General features: G+C 31.9%; 1 protein-coding gene across 1 annotated transcript in view; it reads right to left on the reverse strand.

The window, feature by feature from the left end:
• The window catches only part of LOC106470864 (1-phosphatidylinositol 4,5-bisphosphate phosphodiesterase eta-2-like), a 41,714-nt gene that overhangs the window by 3,652 nt on the left and 19,189 nt on the right, over window positions 1–18,873 (reverse strand). Inside the window, exons 12-19 of the mRNA XM_013931442.2 lie at window positions 17,550–17,689; window positions 16,867–16,933; window positions 15,695–15,785; window positions 9,611–9,790; window positions 4,855–4,962; window positions 4,515–4,576; window positions 2,991–3,126; window positions 2,151–2,300 (exon numbers count right to left, since the gene is read on the reverse strand). Coding sequence (XP_013786896.2) covers window positions 2,151–2,300; window positions 2,991–3,126; window positions 4,515–4,576; window positions 4,855–4,962; window positions 9,611–9,790; window positions 15,695–15,785; window positions 16,867–16,933; window positions 17,550–17,689 — 934 coding nt within the window. The remainder of the gene's footprint in view (window positions 1–2,150; window positions 2,301–2,990; window positions 3,127–4,514; window positions 4,577–4,854; window positions 4,963–9,610; window positions 9,791–15,694; window positions 15,786–16,866; window positions 16,934–17,549; window positions 17,690–18,873) is intronic.

Genomic DNA, 18,873 nt, shown 5'->3' on the forward strand with positions numbered 1-18,873 from the left:
GTGTCAGCAGCATAAACTTGAAGTGGGCTGCCAGAAAGTCTGATTTGCCTATTTCCAAATACTACAGTTATTGCATATGGTAGGACTACTGCATGATGTGAAACACTCTATCAGCTGTGATAATGAGTTGTGTATTATCACTAGAATTTTGTTCCCAATACACTACATCACCAGGTCACAAATTATCAAAGTTATAGACATGATTGTAATCATAGTTGGTGATGAGAGTTGAACTTTTGTACACTCCTCATCAACACTGTGTCACCTCACTGATGAAAGTAGGTACATCTCTGGCTGCTGATATAGATATATTAGTTACATGTTGATTGTTCTCAGTATATCAAGAAAGTCTATACATGACTCAGGCTGTCAATATTTAGGAGATCTTACATGAAGAAAATGTAGCAAAAAATAATGAAATCTTTCAGCTTTCTCGCAACAAACATAACTCTTTCTTGGACTTCAATTGTACTTTTCACAGGTCTTGCTTGAAACACGTGTTAAAGGTGAGCTATAATCATATAGTAGTATTTGATCAGTGTTTACGAAGATATCTATGTGTAGTACCCAGCAAGTCCTCTATAAGTGAGTTATTTGGCTCCATGATTCTTTTTTTCCAAGTGACAATTTCTTGACTTATCTTTGGTCTAAAGCTATATTATCATTATTGGACAGTGTGTGAATAGCATCTCACATCTGAGTACTATGTGTAGTACCCAGCAGGTCCTCTATAAGTGAGTTATTTGGCTCCATGATTAATTTTTTTCCAAGTGACAATTTCTTGACTTATCTTTGGTTTAAAGCTATATTATCATTATTGGACAGTGTGAATAGTATCTCACATCTGAGTACTATGTATAGTACCCAGCAAGTCCTCTATAAGTGAGTTATTTGGCTCCATGATTCATTTTTTCCAAATGACAATTTCTTGACTTATCTTTGGTCTAAAGCTATATTATCAGTATTGGACAGTGTGTGAATAGCATCTCGCATCTGAGTACCATGAATGCTGTGCTGAACACAGAGGTGATGACAGAATTAGTTTTTGTCCAGTCTTCTGAATGGTAATGTTAAGGGGCCAATGACCAGCTTGTCTCACACTGTTTGCTGCAAGACAATGTATGTATTAAGAGGGGACTCCCAGTGATCCCATATGCTGTCTGTCATATAGGAAGTGTAACAATTATGAACCTTTGCTGCTTTTTAATACCTCACAAGTGAATATACAAAATCAGTTGCCTGACAATAGTAACGGCTTTTTCCAGACAGTCAGGAAACTATTAATACTGAATCCTTCTGTTCTCGTCTTTGTCTTGTATAGACCTGCTTCAATAGCCAATTGCACTCAATAATAAATACTGAAGCCAGACAATAACAGGTAAATATCCCAGCATACTATTTATTGTATGAATAACGATTTTATTTGCTTGTTTTTCCTTTGTATTTTATTCTCTGTATAAAATCTCTGGAAACTTACATTATTGTTGATACCTGATACTTAACACTAATAACAGTGAATACCACAACAGTTAGTAATTTAATAGTTTCTGTATTCAGTTACATCAATTTTAAGTTACCATTCATTTTATATTTTTATTTAAAATTATGCAAAATTTCCCACAGTAACTTAACATAATGTAACATCATAAATGCCTAGTGTACTATTCAGACACATCTTAAGCATTCCTATAATGTTCTATGTTCAATGTTTACTGCTTTTGGATTTTGTCAGTAAATTTTTTCAATATAAATACAAACACTTTATCATTTGAAATATCAAAGTAAATAGAAAACAAAAGTGAATAAAACATAAAGAAACTGAACATGTATGTCAGTTAATGTTTAGTAGGTTTCATAGGTCATACCTATTCAAAATGATCTACTGTACAAGATTTTTTGCTTCCACAGAAATCACTGAAAACTTCCTTCTTTGAAATGTTTGGGTCTTTGGTTGAACTATGTCTTTTCTCCAAAATCACTGGGATGTACATTGTTTCATTTTATAATTATATGTCTTTTTCTACATTAGCACATGTAATATATCCTGATAAAGCGAAACTAATCCCTTTGTAAAAACATTACTGACTCTAACTCTGTTAATAACTGATTATTAAATATACCAATCTCATCGAAGGTTAAAGATCACTTACCTTCCATTAATGCAGAGAAGGGTAAAGCGTATTTTCCCAATTTGTAATTCTTCCCACTGCTACTTTCATCCTTCACGATGAAGACAATTATTGCTAGGTCTGGTACAGCAATATGAAGAGTAAATGTTTCATTCCACCATGGATTGAACCCTAAAAAAATCCAGTAAATATAAACCCCTAATATTAAAACAACAAAGCTATTTCTTTGTACATGTAGCTATTTTTTAAATATATGTGCACGAGTCACATGTTCCATAAATGGTTTTAAAAATAGTTCTGCTTGCAAACAAGCTGAAAATGCATTCAGTTATATGGTGAACTAACTAGCTCTGAATACTACAAATTATGCCAAATCTTAATAATGAAACATAAATATTAAATTACTTATCACGACATAAGAAATAGATATTGAAAAGTGATAAAAAAGGCAAAAACTGCAAAGTTATTGAAAAAATTCAATTGATGAAACTAAAGAGGAAGCTTGAATGAATGATTAGAGAGAAAGCAGTTAATCGACAGCACCCACTACCATAGCTTGAACTGAATGATTAGAGGGAAAGGGGTGCTGTTGATTAACTGACTACCATAGCTTGAACTGAATGATTAGAGAGAAAGCAGTTAATAAACAGCACCCACTATCATAGCTTGAACTGAATGATTAGAGGGACAACAGTTAATAAACAGCACCCACTACCATAGCTTGAACTGAATGATTAGAGGGACAACAGTTAATCAATAGCACCCACTACCATAGCTTGAACTGAACGATTAGAGAGAAAGCAGTTAATAAACAGTACCCACTACCATATAAGCTAAATCATGGGCACTAAAAAAAGCAACCATTATTCTTGACAAACGATGTCTTGACTTTCAGCTTGTCAACTGGGTGCCCATAGACCTTGATGATAACATAAGGGTCAACAACTTCCCCTTCAGTGGCCTGGCCAGGTTTAGGAATGTGCTGTCCACTGATTATCTATGAAAGATTCAAATAACCTTCATTCAAACTACTTTGAATTTTCAACACTTTAAACCTAAATAACAACAACGCCATCAGTACTTGCGTAACAGTCATCATCAGATACAACAACAAATCCTCCTCAAAATCAACATGTTTCTTGTCTCTATCTCTATTCCTCAGTACTGCTATTAGACACTTATGTGTAACAGATGCAAAATGCAAAGATATAAGTTTCTATGATTGTTTACAGTTGCACCAGTTTTTAGTAACATTAACTAACAAAACACAGAAATCTGGCCGAGATGTAAAATTACACGGAAAGAATTCTGAACATTTTAAAATGGAATTCATTAACTGAACTATTTTGTAGCACTTAGAGTACATCTATTACTACAAGTCCGTGATTAATGATTACTGATCTACATACAAAGATATAAAAATTAATCTCAGATCACTAATGAAACAATAAGGCAAACAAAGTGAAAAGAGGAACACAGATGCAATTCGTACGAAGAAGTAATATTATGAAATATTAATCAAAGTGGACTTTCATAACATTGCAAGTAATTGAAAAAGTATATTCTCACTGCTCACAGTCACAGTAAAATAACTGAAGCCTGTTCATTGTATATTTACTGAACGTTGCGAGTTTTAACGAATATAAGCACATCATATATCATCAATCACAAAATCCATTAATAGATTGTTTTCATACAAAACAAATGATTTGGGGGTATTAAACCACAGTATACACACTTCAGACTCACAAATGTACATATAGTTTTAATAAATATTTAAACTCGGCAAAACTGCTGAATAAGTTACATTCTAAAATATTTCATCTGAGTTAATTGAAAATGGTTGAAATTACTCATCTGTGAGCAGCTGAAATATTGTATTTAATATCTCTGTGTTATAAAGGTGTAACAGTTATTTCTTGTATAATTATTCATCATCTTTTTTAATGTATCAATGATACAATGTAAAGGTGATGAATAATTATACAAGAAATAACTGTTCATTGTATCATTGATACATTAAATAAAGATGATGAATAATTATACAAGCAATAACTGTTCATCTTTGTATCACTGATACATTAAATAAAGGTGATGAATAATTATACAAGATATAACTGTTGATTGTATCATTGATACATTAAATAAAGATGATGAATAATTATACAAGAAATAACTGTTCATTGTATCACTGATACATTAAATAAAGATGATGAATAATTATACAAGAAATAACTGTTCAATGAGTGTAAAATGATTTCTATAGACTGTTATTATTTATTAAAAAGTGAAGCAAATACAAAGTCATCTCTATCTTTTGAAGTATCTTTACAGAAAGTACTTTATACATTCTAAAGAGGAACAAAATCTATAATTTGATTTTACCTTCAATGTTACCTTTTTCATGTATTTTCTGTTGGGAGGTTCATTGGGATCAAAACTCTTATCTGGATAAAGAAAAAAATTAGAATAATAGATTCAAAGTATTTACGTGACTGAAATCTCATGAATGTTTCTCTTTTGTAGCTATCTCCAATTCATAAAGCCTAATCCCATTTACGTTACAATACTCAGTTTATATGCATGACATACATTTAGATTATATAGTAAATGCTCTTCCTGTATAATAGCCACTTAGAGCAAATGTACAAGTATTGCCATTTGTATTGATGAAACGTACAAAACACAAACACACAAAAAATATATAGGTTGTCCATTTACATACCACTCCTAAGAAATTCTGGTTTAAGTATGTATCCACATTTTCCATTGGATGTAAACTTTGCTTCATTCAGAAAGAAAGCCTTATCATATGTCTGGTAGTTTAGAGCCACTAGTGAGAAAAATTGAAGAACCAAGTGTTTACACCAAGATGCAAAAAAAAATAAGTTTTAGAGCTGTGAGCTAATACATAATGACTGAATAAAAAAAGCAGTTCGTATAGTTTGGTTATAAATTATGATATAAATGACTACACTTAAATTCAACTTTCAACATGGTACCAATGTATTACAGATTCAATGCAGGATAATTTTATCAGATGGTAAAAATGATCAGAGAATAGTTACTTCAAGTACTTTCCAGCCATCAGAGGTTAGGTACATTTATGATAAAAATATTTTGCAGCCTTTTTGTTTTAACAACAACGTTTCAAATAATAATAATAATAAAGAAAAAAGATTATTGGAAATACATAATACTAAAAAATAATATTACAATGTGAATAAAATTACATAAGGATCCCCCCAAAAAACATTAATTTATTGTCTAGGAAATTGATATGCTATTAAAACTTTCAGAAAAGTTTATCTTTATGAACAAATGGCTTATTTAATAACTGAAAGTAAAAAATAAACAAATTTTAAGAGTCTAGGTCACTATACTATTTGAAAAGAAACAACTGCAGTAAATGACAAGACTAAGAACAAGTTTTTGTATATTCTTTCAAGAAGGAAGTTAATTTCTGACACGACAGTACTCTTCCAAAATGATAAAATTTGAAGATACAGGATATAAGATGTTTAACTACCTGATATAACAGAAGTGGGCTGGAATCTCTTTTCTGCTATACCATGCTTAATCAAACTAAATGATGTGTTTTAAAGCTTCTACATGTACTTCAAGAACTTACTCTTGTTTTAATCTGTACGGGTAGTGACTCACAGTGATAAAACAATCACAGCATCGGTAGCATATCTTATCATTTTGATGTTCATTTTCAGTTGATCGAAAGCACGGTAAAGTATCTTTTAGTTGCTATGTGTCTGTCATTTTTAGAGAATTTTCAGCTTAGCCCTTTCATTCCAGGCAAGTTAAACAGCATGTCATGATCTTTTAGAGCTATTTTCAAAATTTCATTAAATAACTTTACTATTATTTATGTCAATGGAATTGCCATCAAAATGCAGTATATAATTCAAATTTTAATATTATATATGTTTAAATTTCTAAATTTAAAAGGAAATATCAAGAAGAAAATGCTAAATATCAATTTTTGTTTGTTACATAGCACCTTCATATTGTCTTATTGCTCAGTTTATATTATTTTATGCCTACCATACAACATGCACAGTGGTTAACGAATTAGAAAGTCAAAGTTGAGATAGAGATAAGCTAGAATATAAAATGAGAACCTCTAACTTCCCGGATTTGCTGATATTTCAATATATTTAGCCAATCTAGTTAACTGGCTTCTCCCACTACTCCATTTTTAGAAATCTCTTGTCTAGTCCCACCTACTTCTTTTGACTAAGTTTTGACTACCAAGAGAAAGAGCAGATTCCTGTATACGTAAATCTGACAGTCGTTTGTAAATAGCATGAAGAAGATAGTCATAATTTTGACAAAATTGTTGAAGTGTGATGATTAAGTTGTTGCTCTGAACAAATAATGATGATTTTTTAAAGTCATATATATATATATATATATATATATAGCTTGTTTAGAAACCTAGATAAATTACAGGGCTTTTGTTTGCACTAACATAGTAAGTTGATAATTATTTTGTTTTCTAAAACGTACAATTGAAGTTCACAAAAAGTTAACATTTTTCCTAAATTGAAAATGTATTTCCAATAATACTAACCTCCTCTCACATTTGTAGCTAATATTCAACTGCCAAGACTCAGCATTAGTCTGATTTTTTCTTGCTTGCTCCAGTCTTTTATTCCCCACTCAACTGCCCTTGGCAATATTTGTCTTGTGACACTCTCCACCTACATCAGTGCACTCTCTATCCTGGTACTGTATATAAACACCTCATTCAGATAAGGTTATCACTTTTTCGAGACTGAACCAATCCCAGTCTCTAATACTGACTCGAGAGTGTGAGAGGTAAGTATTATTGGAAATACATTTTCAATTAAGGAAAATGTTAACTTCCAAAATATACTTACCTCTCCTGACACTTACAGCTAGAATCCCACAACGATAAGGTGGAGGGGCCAGTGAGGGCATTATCCATACAGAAAGTGTCTGCATAAATCATGGGTGTGCCAATAGAAGACTGGCACCCTAATGGGAGAACTGCACTACATCCAGAACACACATGCTCTTCACCCAGAAATTGATTCCTGTATTGTGGGTGGAATTTTATGAGTTACCATCACTGTAGGCCATGTCCTAATCAGATAGCCGAGGTTCCACTACTTAGAGTTGGAATTATGGGGTCATGGTCCCTATATCCCACTTTGGTGGCAAGAGCAATTGGACCACAAATGTTATATATACATACTTATGAGTGTAACCCAACTTGTAGATATAAAGTGATGCATTCTGAGCCACAGGAATCACAACGAGAAAGTATGCAACACTGAAGAAGTCCAAAAGGCAACACTCCAGGCTCAGAATGGCAGGATCATGTATGCATTATTCAACCAAAGGAAACAAAATTCATCCAGTCTGGAATTATGAACACTTATCTTCATTCACCGATGGAAATTTTTCCCCCAGAAATGTGGGGAAAACGTGGAACAAGTGTCTTGAACCAAGGACCCAGGATGGGACCACTCTGTATTTGGAATTATGAGAAAACAATGGACTCTCTTCCATAAACAATGTAATGAACCAACACTGAGCAAAAAGAAGGGCCATGCACACCCCAACTAGATAGCCGAGCATCAAATCTGAACCAGTACTATAAGTACACTCTCGTATAAGCTGGTGCCAATCCTACCAACATCTGGGAAAAAACATCCTGGGACCCAGGTAAGAGGGCCCCAACTTTGCCCTCTTCTTTAAGAGTGGAGGAATTCACTCAAATACTCTGGAGAAAAAAACTCTGTCCACCACCCCAGTGACTGGAAACCAGGTGTGGTAAAAACTCACTAATTCTACTAGTAGAATCTAGGTAATGCACATTAGGGAGCTCTAAGGAACAGTTCTATGGAAACAGTACAATAGGTGAACCAAGTTCCCTAAATTTTTAAAAACAAACCAACCCCGATTTATTCAATCCAATGATCAGCAGGGATGGGCAGAATCCCTTTATCCCTTACTCGTGATAGTTCATGAGTGGCGGTCCAGCATAGTACAGTAATACCACCTGGTCAACTTCTAGGTGGTCTTATAGAACACTCATATCTACAGAGCCCGTTGCAACCTGTATAAGTTATATTGAATTAGTGGTTACTAGTGTGGAATTGGTTTGATGAGAGCACACCTGCCTGGGCAACATTTGGTACAGAGTGGGATCCTGTGAAAACCATGAAAGGTAGGAATGAAAATACTCACCCCTCTATATAATCTAGCAGAAATGGTTAAGATAGCTACATGAGGTAGGCAAAAACCCTCAGATGAAGAGACTGCCAGATCATGTAACTAATGAGAGATAAAGGTATTGGGGGAGGTCCACATACCAGTTTGCACAATGACCTCCAGCAGGCAATTCAACTGGGCTGCTATGGTTATACTATTTATTTTACAAATAAAAGTAAAGTAACATCACATTATAATGAATGGATTTCTTGGAATATGATTGGTTATCAAAATCACAATATGTCAAAATTAAACGTAATATAACATTGAAATTGAGCAATTATAATTTTACTAACAATTGTAATGTACACATTCAAAAATGAAAAGTTTTAGAAACTTTTAATACATGTAATTTTCAAATGTTTAACTTTTACCCCTCCTTAATCTATGCCATCCATACTATTTTATTTAAATTGTTTTTGAATGACTGATATTAGCCGACCCTAAATTTACTTTCTTTTTGAAAAGTTTTTTCTTTACTTGCTTGCCTGTTGTTTTAAAGCCATGTTTCAATAGTTGTAGGAAGGTTGTATTTATAACCAAGTTCTAAATACAATGAGGTTCTAACTGTAATATTTATTCTTTATCTATTATTGGCTGGTAATTCCGGTTTCATCTTGTACTTAAGCTTTTAAAAGGTACACCAAATTTCTGTAAGAAAACCAACTTCAAGGGATGGGTAATGACGACATCATTTATACTAGAAATGTGATTTTTTTTCTAATTACTACTAATTATTACTTATAAAAGCAAATATTCCATTTGAAACTATATCACCTCAGTGAAATTGGTTGATGTCATTGTTTTGGTTTTTGAGTTATAATGCAATAATAAAAGCAGCAGAACTTGTGACTCAGTCATTACATAGATATTTTATAAAAGGAAACACTGTATAGTATTGTAAACATTCCGATTACCTATTGAGGAGATACTTAAAATACCATTTCGATGAATAATCTGAGCCATCCCTGAATAGACAGTGCTTGATAATGATATTTACTTATGTCACAAGATATAGAAGTAAACAAGTCTCTTTCAACAATGTAATTAGTTATCAATGTATGTGATTTTTCTCTTACAAAACAGAAGTAGATGTAAAATTATGAACAACTGAGCATAATACTTTGCATACATAATCAAAGCCAAATATTTAGACTATATTTGATGACATATTAAACATTCCCATTATATTAAAGAACAGAACAACTGTTTTAAAAAGTACTCACCAAGTTGACATCCAACATTCCAAAACTGTACCGGATCAAAGTTACTAGAATCTGTACGAAGACTCTTTGGGTAAATTCTCGACAAATGCTTTTTATTATGATTGACAAAACTGCTTGCTTGCGTCTCAATCAAAGATGCTGCCTTTGTTTCTCGGAATGAAGACATTTCATAAAATTTCCCTGTAAACATAACCGAATCACTGCTCAAACATTTCAAGTATTGCTGTAAAATAATAGTGCTACAATAAAAAAACACATAACTTAGAACTGGGCAATTAGAAGTATTTACTAATTGATTAATTTAGAGGACCATTAATCAACGATGTTCCATTAGTACAGTACTCCAGCCACCATGATACGCATTTTCTCCATTATCAAAACATAAAAAAAGAAGGTTGATGCACCAGCTTAGAAACTCTGAGAACAACTGCATTATTCTAACGTGATATTAATCTTTCTAATTTCAATTACTTTTAATTAATATTCTAATTACAATCACTTAATATGCCTATTTTATGATAGAAAGGAAAAAAAAACTTTTGGTTTTTTGTATGATAATTTGTACATTTCTTACTGGGTGAATTGCCAATGTCAATTAGCAATGTTTACATGGTCACAACTTTATTAGTTTTTAAAATATGCAGTAATCCCTCATTAATGGATCTTGTGTAAATCAAATAAATTGATAATTAAATAATGAAAACGTGTTTTCTTATCATTCCATATCTCACTAAACTTAAATCAGCTGATATGGTTCACCGAACTTAATAAACAACATCCCATATTTAACACCATTGCAACTCAAAAAATCCACAGTGTATCTATACAAGACGCTGTAATTTCAAACAAATAACTAAACATCGGAAGCTACATATCTTAACTGAACAAAAAAGCTCCACCCTAAACCAAAATTTCACCTTGAAACTTGAATCCAAGCTCTGAAAATGGACCATTCCACAAATTTAAAATAACTAGTAAATAAATAAGAATAAATATCTGAACTAGACTCTAGTCAATACCTAATAAAGTAATCCTCTCTGAATACAAATACTACATAAAATGTAATATGTTGTATTAAAACAATTTCAAGTTGACTAAAAATTCTTTAATTTCCATGTTTCATTTATTTAGTTGCTTTTGTCACAACTTTGATCTATATCAACATCCGTGTTGTGTTTCTATGTCAACACTTTCAACCTTCTTCTTCTTCATGGCGACTTCCTATTCTCAGCTTGAGACATTTGCTTTGAGTCATTTTATTAGCCATGATTACTGCACAGATTAATCAAGTCTGTCCCTCAACAAACTGCATGTTAATAATCTTCACACCCCGCTAGTAAATCCTAATCAAGTTACTTAACATCTACTCAAAATCTACTACATTCACAGAATAATAAACCTTAATTACATGAGCAAAGTGAAGACAAGCAACAGTTTCTGACTGCCCCTGGTTACCTTTCATGACCTAAAAGTTTTTAAACCAAAATACCTATGTATATGTACCACGGAGTTTGATTTGAACATCCCGGGGACCAAGATACATATACTAAGTTGTGACCTTTTTGTTCCATACTGTATACACTGTATTCATGCATCTCTGTAAATTACAATATTGATATGAAAAAAAGTCCTTTAAAAGAGGTCATTACTCTATCTTCTGCCCCAAAATCATGGTCGTATGTCGCATCTGTTAGGAAGTCCTTTGTGGGAGGTCAGATTAATGTAAAATTATTCTGTGCACAGAAAAAAAGTTGTATTTAAAAGGAAATCGTTATTGGGAAGGGTCGTATCCACCAGGGACTACTGTAATACAGTCTCTCTACAATGTTGGTTGAATTGACTGACCTTGTAACTATTTTGTGCACATGCATTTTAACATTTACAAAATGTTTTTATTACTTGTTTCGTGATGTTTTTCCCCTGAGTGAAAGTTAGTGTATTCTGTGGATGTGTGTAATAACATTTAATATTATGTGTACTGATTTTTTTACTCCTTCACTTCATACATAATACAGGGGTTGGCTTCCTAATAATACCAATTGTAGAGTGTACAATGTATTTAAAGTATTCAACATGTTACAGTCACCTATTGTTCACTTATTATTGGTTGGTAATTCCTGTCTCACTCTGTCTTTAAACTTTTCAAAGGAACACCAGATTTCTGTACAAAATAGCTAACTTCAAGGGGTAATGATAAAATAATTTACACTAGAAATGCAATTTGTTACTTTTAATTTTAATTACTACTAGTGGTTATGACTAAGCAATGACATCATGCACTACCCAGAAACATAAGAGTGGATTTAGGTTTAAATTTAAACAAGTGATAAAGTAGTTGTAGTGTTATCTTGACTGACACAAGAAGAAAGATGAACAATTTGATGGATTGGTATCTTAGCGATGGTTTCTTGCCTTGTTGGGAAGAGTAACAAATGAAAGTATGTGGCAATCATCTTTAAATAATTTTTATTTAATTCAATAATGCATTAAAGAACATAGAATAATATCATGCAAAAAGCAGACAATGTCCCATAACTATCACAGTTTTTCTGGCTTTCTAACTATGCGACAAGAGCTGTAAGAAAATCATCCACGCTTATCAATATCTTTTCTATGGGAATGAAGCTTATACCAAATGAGAAATTGACAATTCTCTGTTCAGAACACAATGTAATATAATACGTCATTTGATAGATCAAAACCTTGGCTTTCTATTTGTTATAAATAACATAATATTAAACATAAGAGAGAAGTATTAACAAATCCTGAAAAAGAAGATGTGACAGATGGTTGTGGCAGGAGGGGTCTGATTTTCTATTTGGTGGTTCTGTAACTAAATAAGATTGAAGGCTATAAAAATATGCTTTGTTTGAGCAATGACCATTTGATAGTGAATAATTTATGCTAAATTTTGTACTTATTGGAGGGGTTGTGAATAAATTACAGAAGAGAGGAAGCCTAGAGAAAAAAGTCACATTTCTCACACTAGGGGAAATTGAGGATTTTTTTTTTAATATCGCTTAATAAAACCAAGAACTTAAAACTTGTATACTATTAAAATATGGATTATTAGTTATGACTTTAAGCTATACTAATTGGTACACCATGAACAGCAAGCAATTTAATTAAATTTTTATGTAAGTCACTAAAAACTTCATGACATGCTCATTAAAGAATGCCCATGTAGAAAGGGATAAATCAAATGTCATTTCAAAAGGTAAAATTCCTCCCATGCCAGAGGGCACACAAGCTGAACTAAAGCTTAATTGGCACAATCAGATGGAATTATGACATATCATATCTCCTATACAAGATGCCAGCCTATCACAGATTATACTCCAGCTAACAACTGGTACCCTACATACAGTTGAGGTAAAGTGTCTTGCACCAGCCTCAAACTTGCACCCACTCAACTACAAGTCCAAAGCACAAGGTCACTGAGCCATGTTGCCCCCAAATAAAATTATGTAGAAACACACTATAACAACATCATTGATAAAGCAATGAGTAATAACAGCCCACAATTCTACACTGAAGAAATTGGAAGAAAACTGGAAACCAGATTCATTGAACATAATAAAAACAACCCTCCCATGTTTACTACCATTGTGACTCAAAAAAAAACATAATATATCTATTAAAACCATTGTTATTTTAAACAAAGAACTGAGTATAAACAAATGTAAAACTGCAGAAGCCATCCTAAGTGGACAACACGGTTCCACTCTAAACTAGTACCCTGAGATACCACAATACCTTTAGCAATCTTTGTTTGGAAGTCATTTTCTGACTTCGTTTCATTCTATATAAATATTCCTGCGTCTAGGTAAACGAATTCTACCTGATGATGATAAAACATTGTTGAAATGTTGTACATTTGTTAGTATGTTAAACTTGTAATAAAGTGTATTAGTTACCCATTCAAGCCATCTTCAAACTTTATAAAAATTCAGATATAGTCAATGTAGAGATATTTCTTATTGTGAGCAAATATCACCATTTATGGTCCTGTTAGTGACTGGAAAAAGTCAAAGTGTAAAAAGTTACCTTGACAACACTTAATTGATGTTCGTATGTTATATTAGTTTAGAAATAATCATTTATTAGATGACGTTGTAACCAGAATACTTTAGATTACAGCTGTGAAAAGCTTTCACTGCAAATTATAATCAAATAAGAAAAGCACTGGCATCTGATACTATAATAATTTATCACTTTCTGAATCTGAATAAACATGGGGGGGTCTGGACCTGTTCCATAGATTTGTACTTATTCAACTTTACAGAATACAGTTATGCAATTATAAGTATGGCATGATGTAGAAAAACAGTTAACCTTTTATTCTATTTAATATTGATGTACCCCAAAGGTTGGCGGTGGGTGCTGCCAGATGGTTGCCTTCTTTCTAGTTAGCAGTTCAAAATTAGTAACAGTGGCAAATACTCTTAGAAGCTCTGCCATAACAAAGAAACAAATATAATGCCCTTGTTAAGAGGGCAAGCAAGTTTATTGGCAAAGGGAATTGATCCCCCCAAATCATCTGGACATCATGCTGGCTCAAAGTTGAATTTCCATTAGCTGGTTATTATCAGACACTTGATTTGATAATAATTTTGATTAATCAATTGTTGGAATAACTGAAAGCAGCAGTAACTGGAAACACGAATTTAAATTAGTTGATTATTTTTTATGACATTAATCGATTTTATTGTAATTTCAATTAGTCTGTTATTTTACATAACACTGTCAATATAATTGCCCAGTTCTACAGTAGTGACTGAAGTATCAATAAACACAATAAGCTGATACATTATTAAACACGATTAAAAATAAAAGTGACATGTATTCTTTTATTTCATTGTGGAGCAAAAACTTTTACAAATTAATTACACGATAAGGTTATTAAAAAAAACATCCCTGTGAAATGACCAATGACTAAATACAAAAAAACTTTAAAAAATCCACACATATGGAGATGAAATGAAGAACAAACAGAACAAGAGATGTGTACTTCAAGTTAAAGAATTGAAATCAATTTATGTTCATCATATACGATAAATTAAAGCATGTGCAAAATATTATAATCCACAAACCAAAAGTCCACTATATCATTCAAGTACTTCCTTTTTATAGAAATCCTTGAAATATCCTCCACATTTAAAAAACAAAGTACACATGTAAACAAAATCAAAACACACAGAAATGTATCTATAACAGTTCAAGAAAACAATAACCATCCTTATAATTATTATGCTTTCTGAGATTTTACTCAGGCAGTCTTATCTACCCAAACGTCAAGGATCAACGAGTAAACCAGATTAAGCCATACACAAACAGAAGTAATTCATAACAGTATATACCTTAATACACCTTATCTTAATAGACCTTGCTTTAATATATCTTCATAAACCTTAATATATCTTAATAACTTGTTCAATTCACTTAAATAATGAACAAACATATCTGAAACATTGTATTAATGAAAGTTTGTTTTTAATATTTAATGATAGACCACAAAAGTATAATAAATATGATATAAAAGAAGGGGTGTTCTCGGTGCCAGCAATCGCAAGACACCAGAGTAATCACACAGTAACAACCTGCAACAGTTTTAACATTAGCTCACAAGTGTGAGATCACTTGGGTTTAAGACAGTAAGAGTTTTAACATTAGCTCACAAGTGTGAGATCACTTGGGTTTAGACAGCAAGAGTTTTAACATTAGCTCACAAGTGTGAGATCACTTGGGTTTAAGACAGTAAGAGTTTTAACATTAGCTCACAAGTGTGAGATCACTTGGGTTTCAGGTAGTAGGAGTTTTAACATTAGCTCACAAGTGTGAGATCACTTGGGTTTCAGGTAGTAGGAGTTTTAACATTAGCTCACAAGTGTGAGATCACTTGGGTTTAAGGTAGCAGGAGTTTTAACATTAGCTCACAAGTGTGAGATTACTTATGTTTGAGGTAGCAGGTGTTTTAACATTAGCTCACAAGTGTGAAATCACTTGAGTTTAAGGCTGGAACTGGTTTTTCAAGAAGTATCACTCAATTATTCTCATATAAGATTTTTTTTTTATCAAACTTACATTCAGATGCATTTTCAAACCCTTGAAATCTTACAGCTTTTACATAGTTGACAAGTTCAGAGACTTCTTTTGTCAATTTACGGTACTGAGTCTGTAATAATACACACACAAGAACATATTTCACTACACAACCAAAGTGTTTACATAACAGTTTAGCTAATTTAACAAATGAAAGAAAAACGTGACTGTTAAACTTTGCATTTCTTCCACAAAACTAAGGTCTGGATAAATTAAGGTATTTATTAGAAGATTTTAGAAATTGAGAAAATTAAATAACAAACTGAACCAAAATGCAACAATGATCACTTTGAGTACTACAGTGATAGTGCATCTAATGATGGCATCCTATCATGATATCAAAATAAAACTTAATTTTCATTCAAGGGTCTATAGCTCACTCAGGAGTTCTAATACCATTACTGTTTTAACATATCAACAACCACTAAACAAGAAAAAAAATATTAAATTTTCAACAATCATTGACTAAGACAGCTTTTCAATTACATTTCATACAATATTTTGGCTTTTTCACCTCCTTCACAGACACCATGTGACAAATGCAGTGAACAAAAACGAATTTATAGTTAACAATGATAGTTAGATGGAGAAGCTGGTGAAAGAAAAGCAACAAAACCACCATATTGTTAAAAATGCAATATTACAGTGGCAAAAATTCTCATTACAAGATATTACATTCTCTTGGAAAATCAAAAGGCCATAGAAGGGTAGAAGAAAATATAAAATGGGCAATTCGGAGCAAAGAAATGTCAAGAGATAAAGCTGAATAAAGGTTGAGAAATGATTTAAATATTTGCTCTTGAAATTAAAAGTTTGAATTACAAACTAAGTTTTAATGCCAAACTTGATGATAAAGTTGTATAACTAAATTTCAAATGTACCTCTGTAAAATGGTAGTAACAGATGCACTTTGACCCTCCCATGCTCTAAAGGTTAATCAGAACATTACAGCAGTGCTTAAGAATACAGATTATCCAATGTACAAGATTCTGAGTGTTCCCTAATGTGTTCAAAAATCACAGATTATTTAAGCCTGAAAATGATGCAGTTAAAACAACCTTTCAATATGAGAAGCTCTTTGTATCTTATTTTGCTGTTCCTCTTTCTATTAAAATGTTATGTATACAGATAGAAAAAGCTGATTCTTGAAATACTGCAATCCACCTTTCAAAACTTAAGTGAAATTCCAAAACATCAATTTCAACTCTGGATGGCGAATTACTGTAATTGATAAATAGCAAAATTTAAGTCTGGTATATGGTATCAAAGTCAATCTATCAAATTGTTTGCCAAAAAAGCTGTCAGTTTTTAATATATTAAAGAAACTAAGTAAATCAGAAGTGAAAAAAGTGGATTCTGGCTACTTAGTTTGATAATAGGTCTTTATATACACATGCCTAATGTATAATGCTAATAATAATAGTAAAAACTAAGGCGTTGTCCATAAATTTTATGCTGAAAAAATACACTTTATGTACAAATTCCAACCTTAGCAACCATAAAAGCTATCTTTATAAAGTTGTCTTTAAATATAGTACATTAAATCTAGTGACGAACAGTGGGAAACAAATGTAAAACAAACTTTTTCAGTTGTTATAGAGAAGATCAGAAGATGACCATAAGTAAAAATGGAAGAAGACTGGCAACAGTAAATTGGAAGTTTTACTTATCAGGAACTGAACACCAGAGAGAAGAATGGGATAAGTGAATAACCTAGAAATTAGCACTGAAAGTAGATCTCACAGCAACTCTATGGTAACTGATATAAATCATTCCTTTCTGTATTTATAACAACATCACAATTCTACAAGTGTTGTTTAAAATATGTAGGTTTTACAACCCTAAGAAAGTATGTAGCAGGAAAGCAAGCAGGGTTGAATTATCTCTGAATTTTGATTCCCACTGGTTCTCTCCTTCTTCTTCTTCTTCCAGAAGCTCTTCTTCTCCACTTATGCTACCCTCCGACAGCTTCTTACCCTAAAAAGAAATTCTGTTAAATAATTACAGAAGTAAGAAATGTACAAGCTTTTAAGAGAAACTATTTCTAGAATAAAATTATATGATATTTTCTGTCTAATGAACTGTATCTTGTTAGAGATTTGGTAGTTTACCTCACGTAACTAACTTGCTTGAATGTTAAAATATTGACATATTAACATACAGAAAGATTATTTTAATAGTTTTTATAATAAGATAAAATATCTTTGGTTAGTAATAACAATATGACAATTTTTTTACGTAAAGATTAAGGACAAAAAATTTACCTTGATAAATATTTTTTATATATTTTGCACACTGTAAATCAAGAAAAATTAAAACAATACCAGACAAATATTATCTGGTTTTACGTGTACCACCAGTTGTGTTCAAAGCAACTAATGAGCAATATTTTATCAATTAATGAGCAACAGTAAAAAATATAACCCAATAGTAGGTAGGGATGGGGGTTGGAATCATAAACAATTCACAGTTCATCATATTTCTAACTTCATAATGAACCGGATAGAATCTTTTATTTAATTCTAAGATACATGGAGAATAACTTTCAGGTGTAAATTGTACAGCTACATATAACATTTACAAATTCAAGTAACGATAATAATTTTATTGTGATTTCAGTTGCACAGCTACATATATAACATTTACAAATTTAAGTAACGATAATAATTCTCAACAATAATAATTCTATTGTGATTTCAGTTGCACAGCTACATATATAACATTTACAAATTTAAGTAACGATAATAATTTTATTGTGATTTCAGTTGCACAGCTACATATACAAGATTTACAAATTTAAGTAACAATAATAATTTTATTGTGATTTCAACAATTTTTAACTCAGAAAAGTTTTTAGAATTAATATTTTGTCATTTTGCAATATTTCTTCAGTGTTAGTCATAAAGAAATAAGTCAAAAATTACATTTCTAATCTGTCCAAAACGTCTCACTTTTAAACAACACACTACTTGATTTCAAATTATTTCTCAGACTTGAAGCTCAGTTAATAAAAAATACAAAATACTCCCACTTAACCCTTTCCAGATGAGTCACGGGTAAAAGGCCATGTCATCGCGTTTGTTGACTCACATTCAAAATTTTATTATACTACTATTTCATGAATTTATGTCGATAAGCTTGGTATCAAACTGTAGATTATA

The sequence above is a fragment of the Limulus polyphemus genome, unplaced genomic scaffold (assembly GCF_000517525.1).
Source record: "Limulus polyphemus unplaced genomic scaffold, Limulus_polyphemus-2.1.2 Scaffold4257, whole genome shotgun sequence".
Taxonomy (NCBI): Eukaryota; Metazoa; Arthropoda; class Merostomata; order Xiphosura; family Limulidae; genus Limulus; species Limulus polyphemus.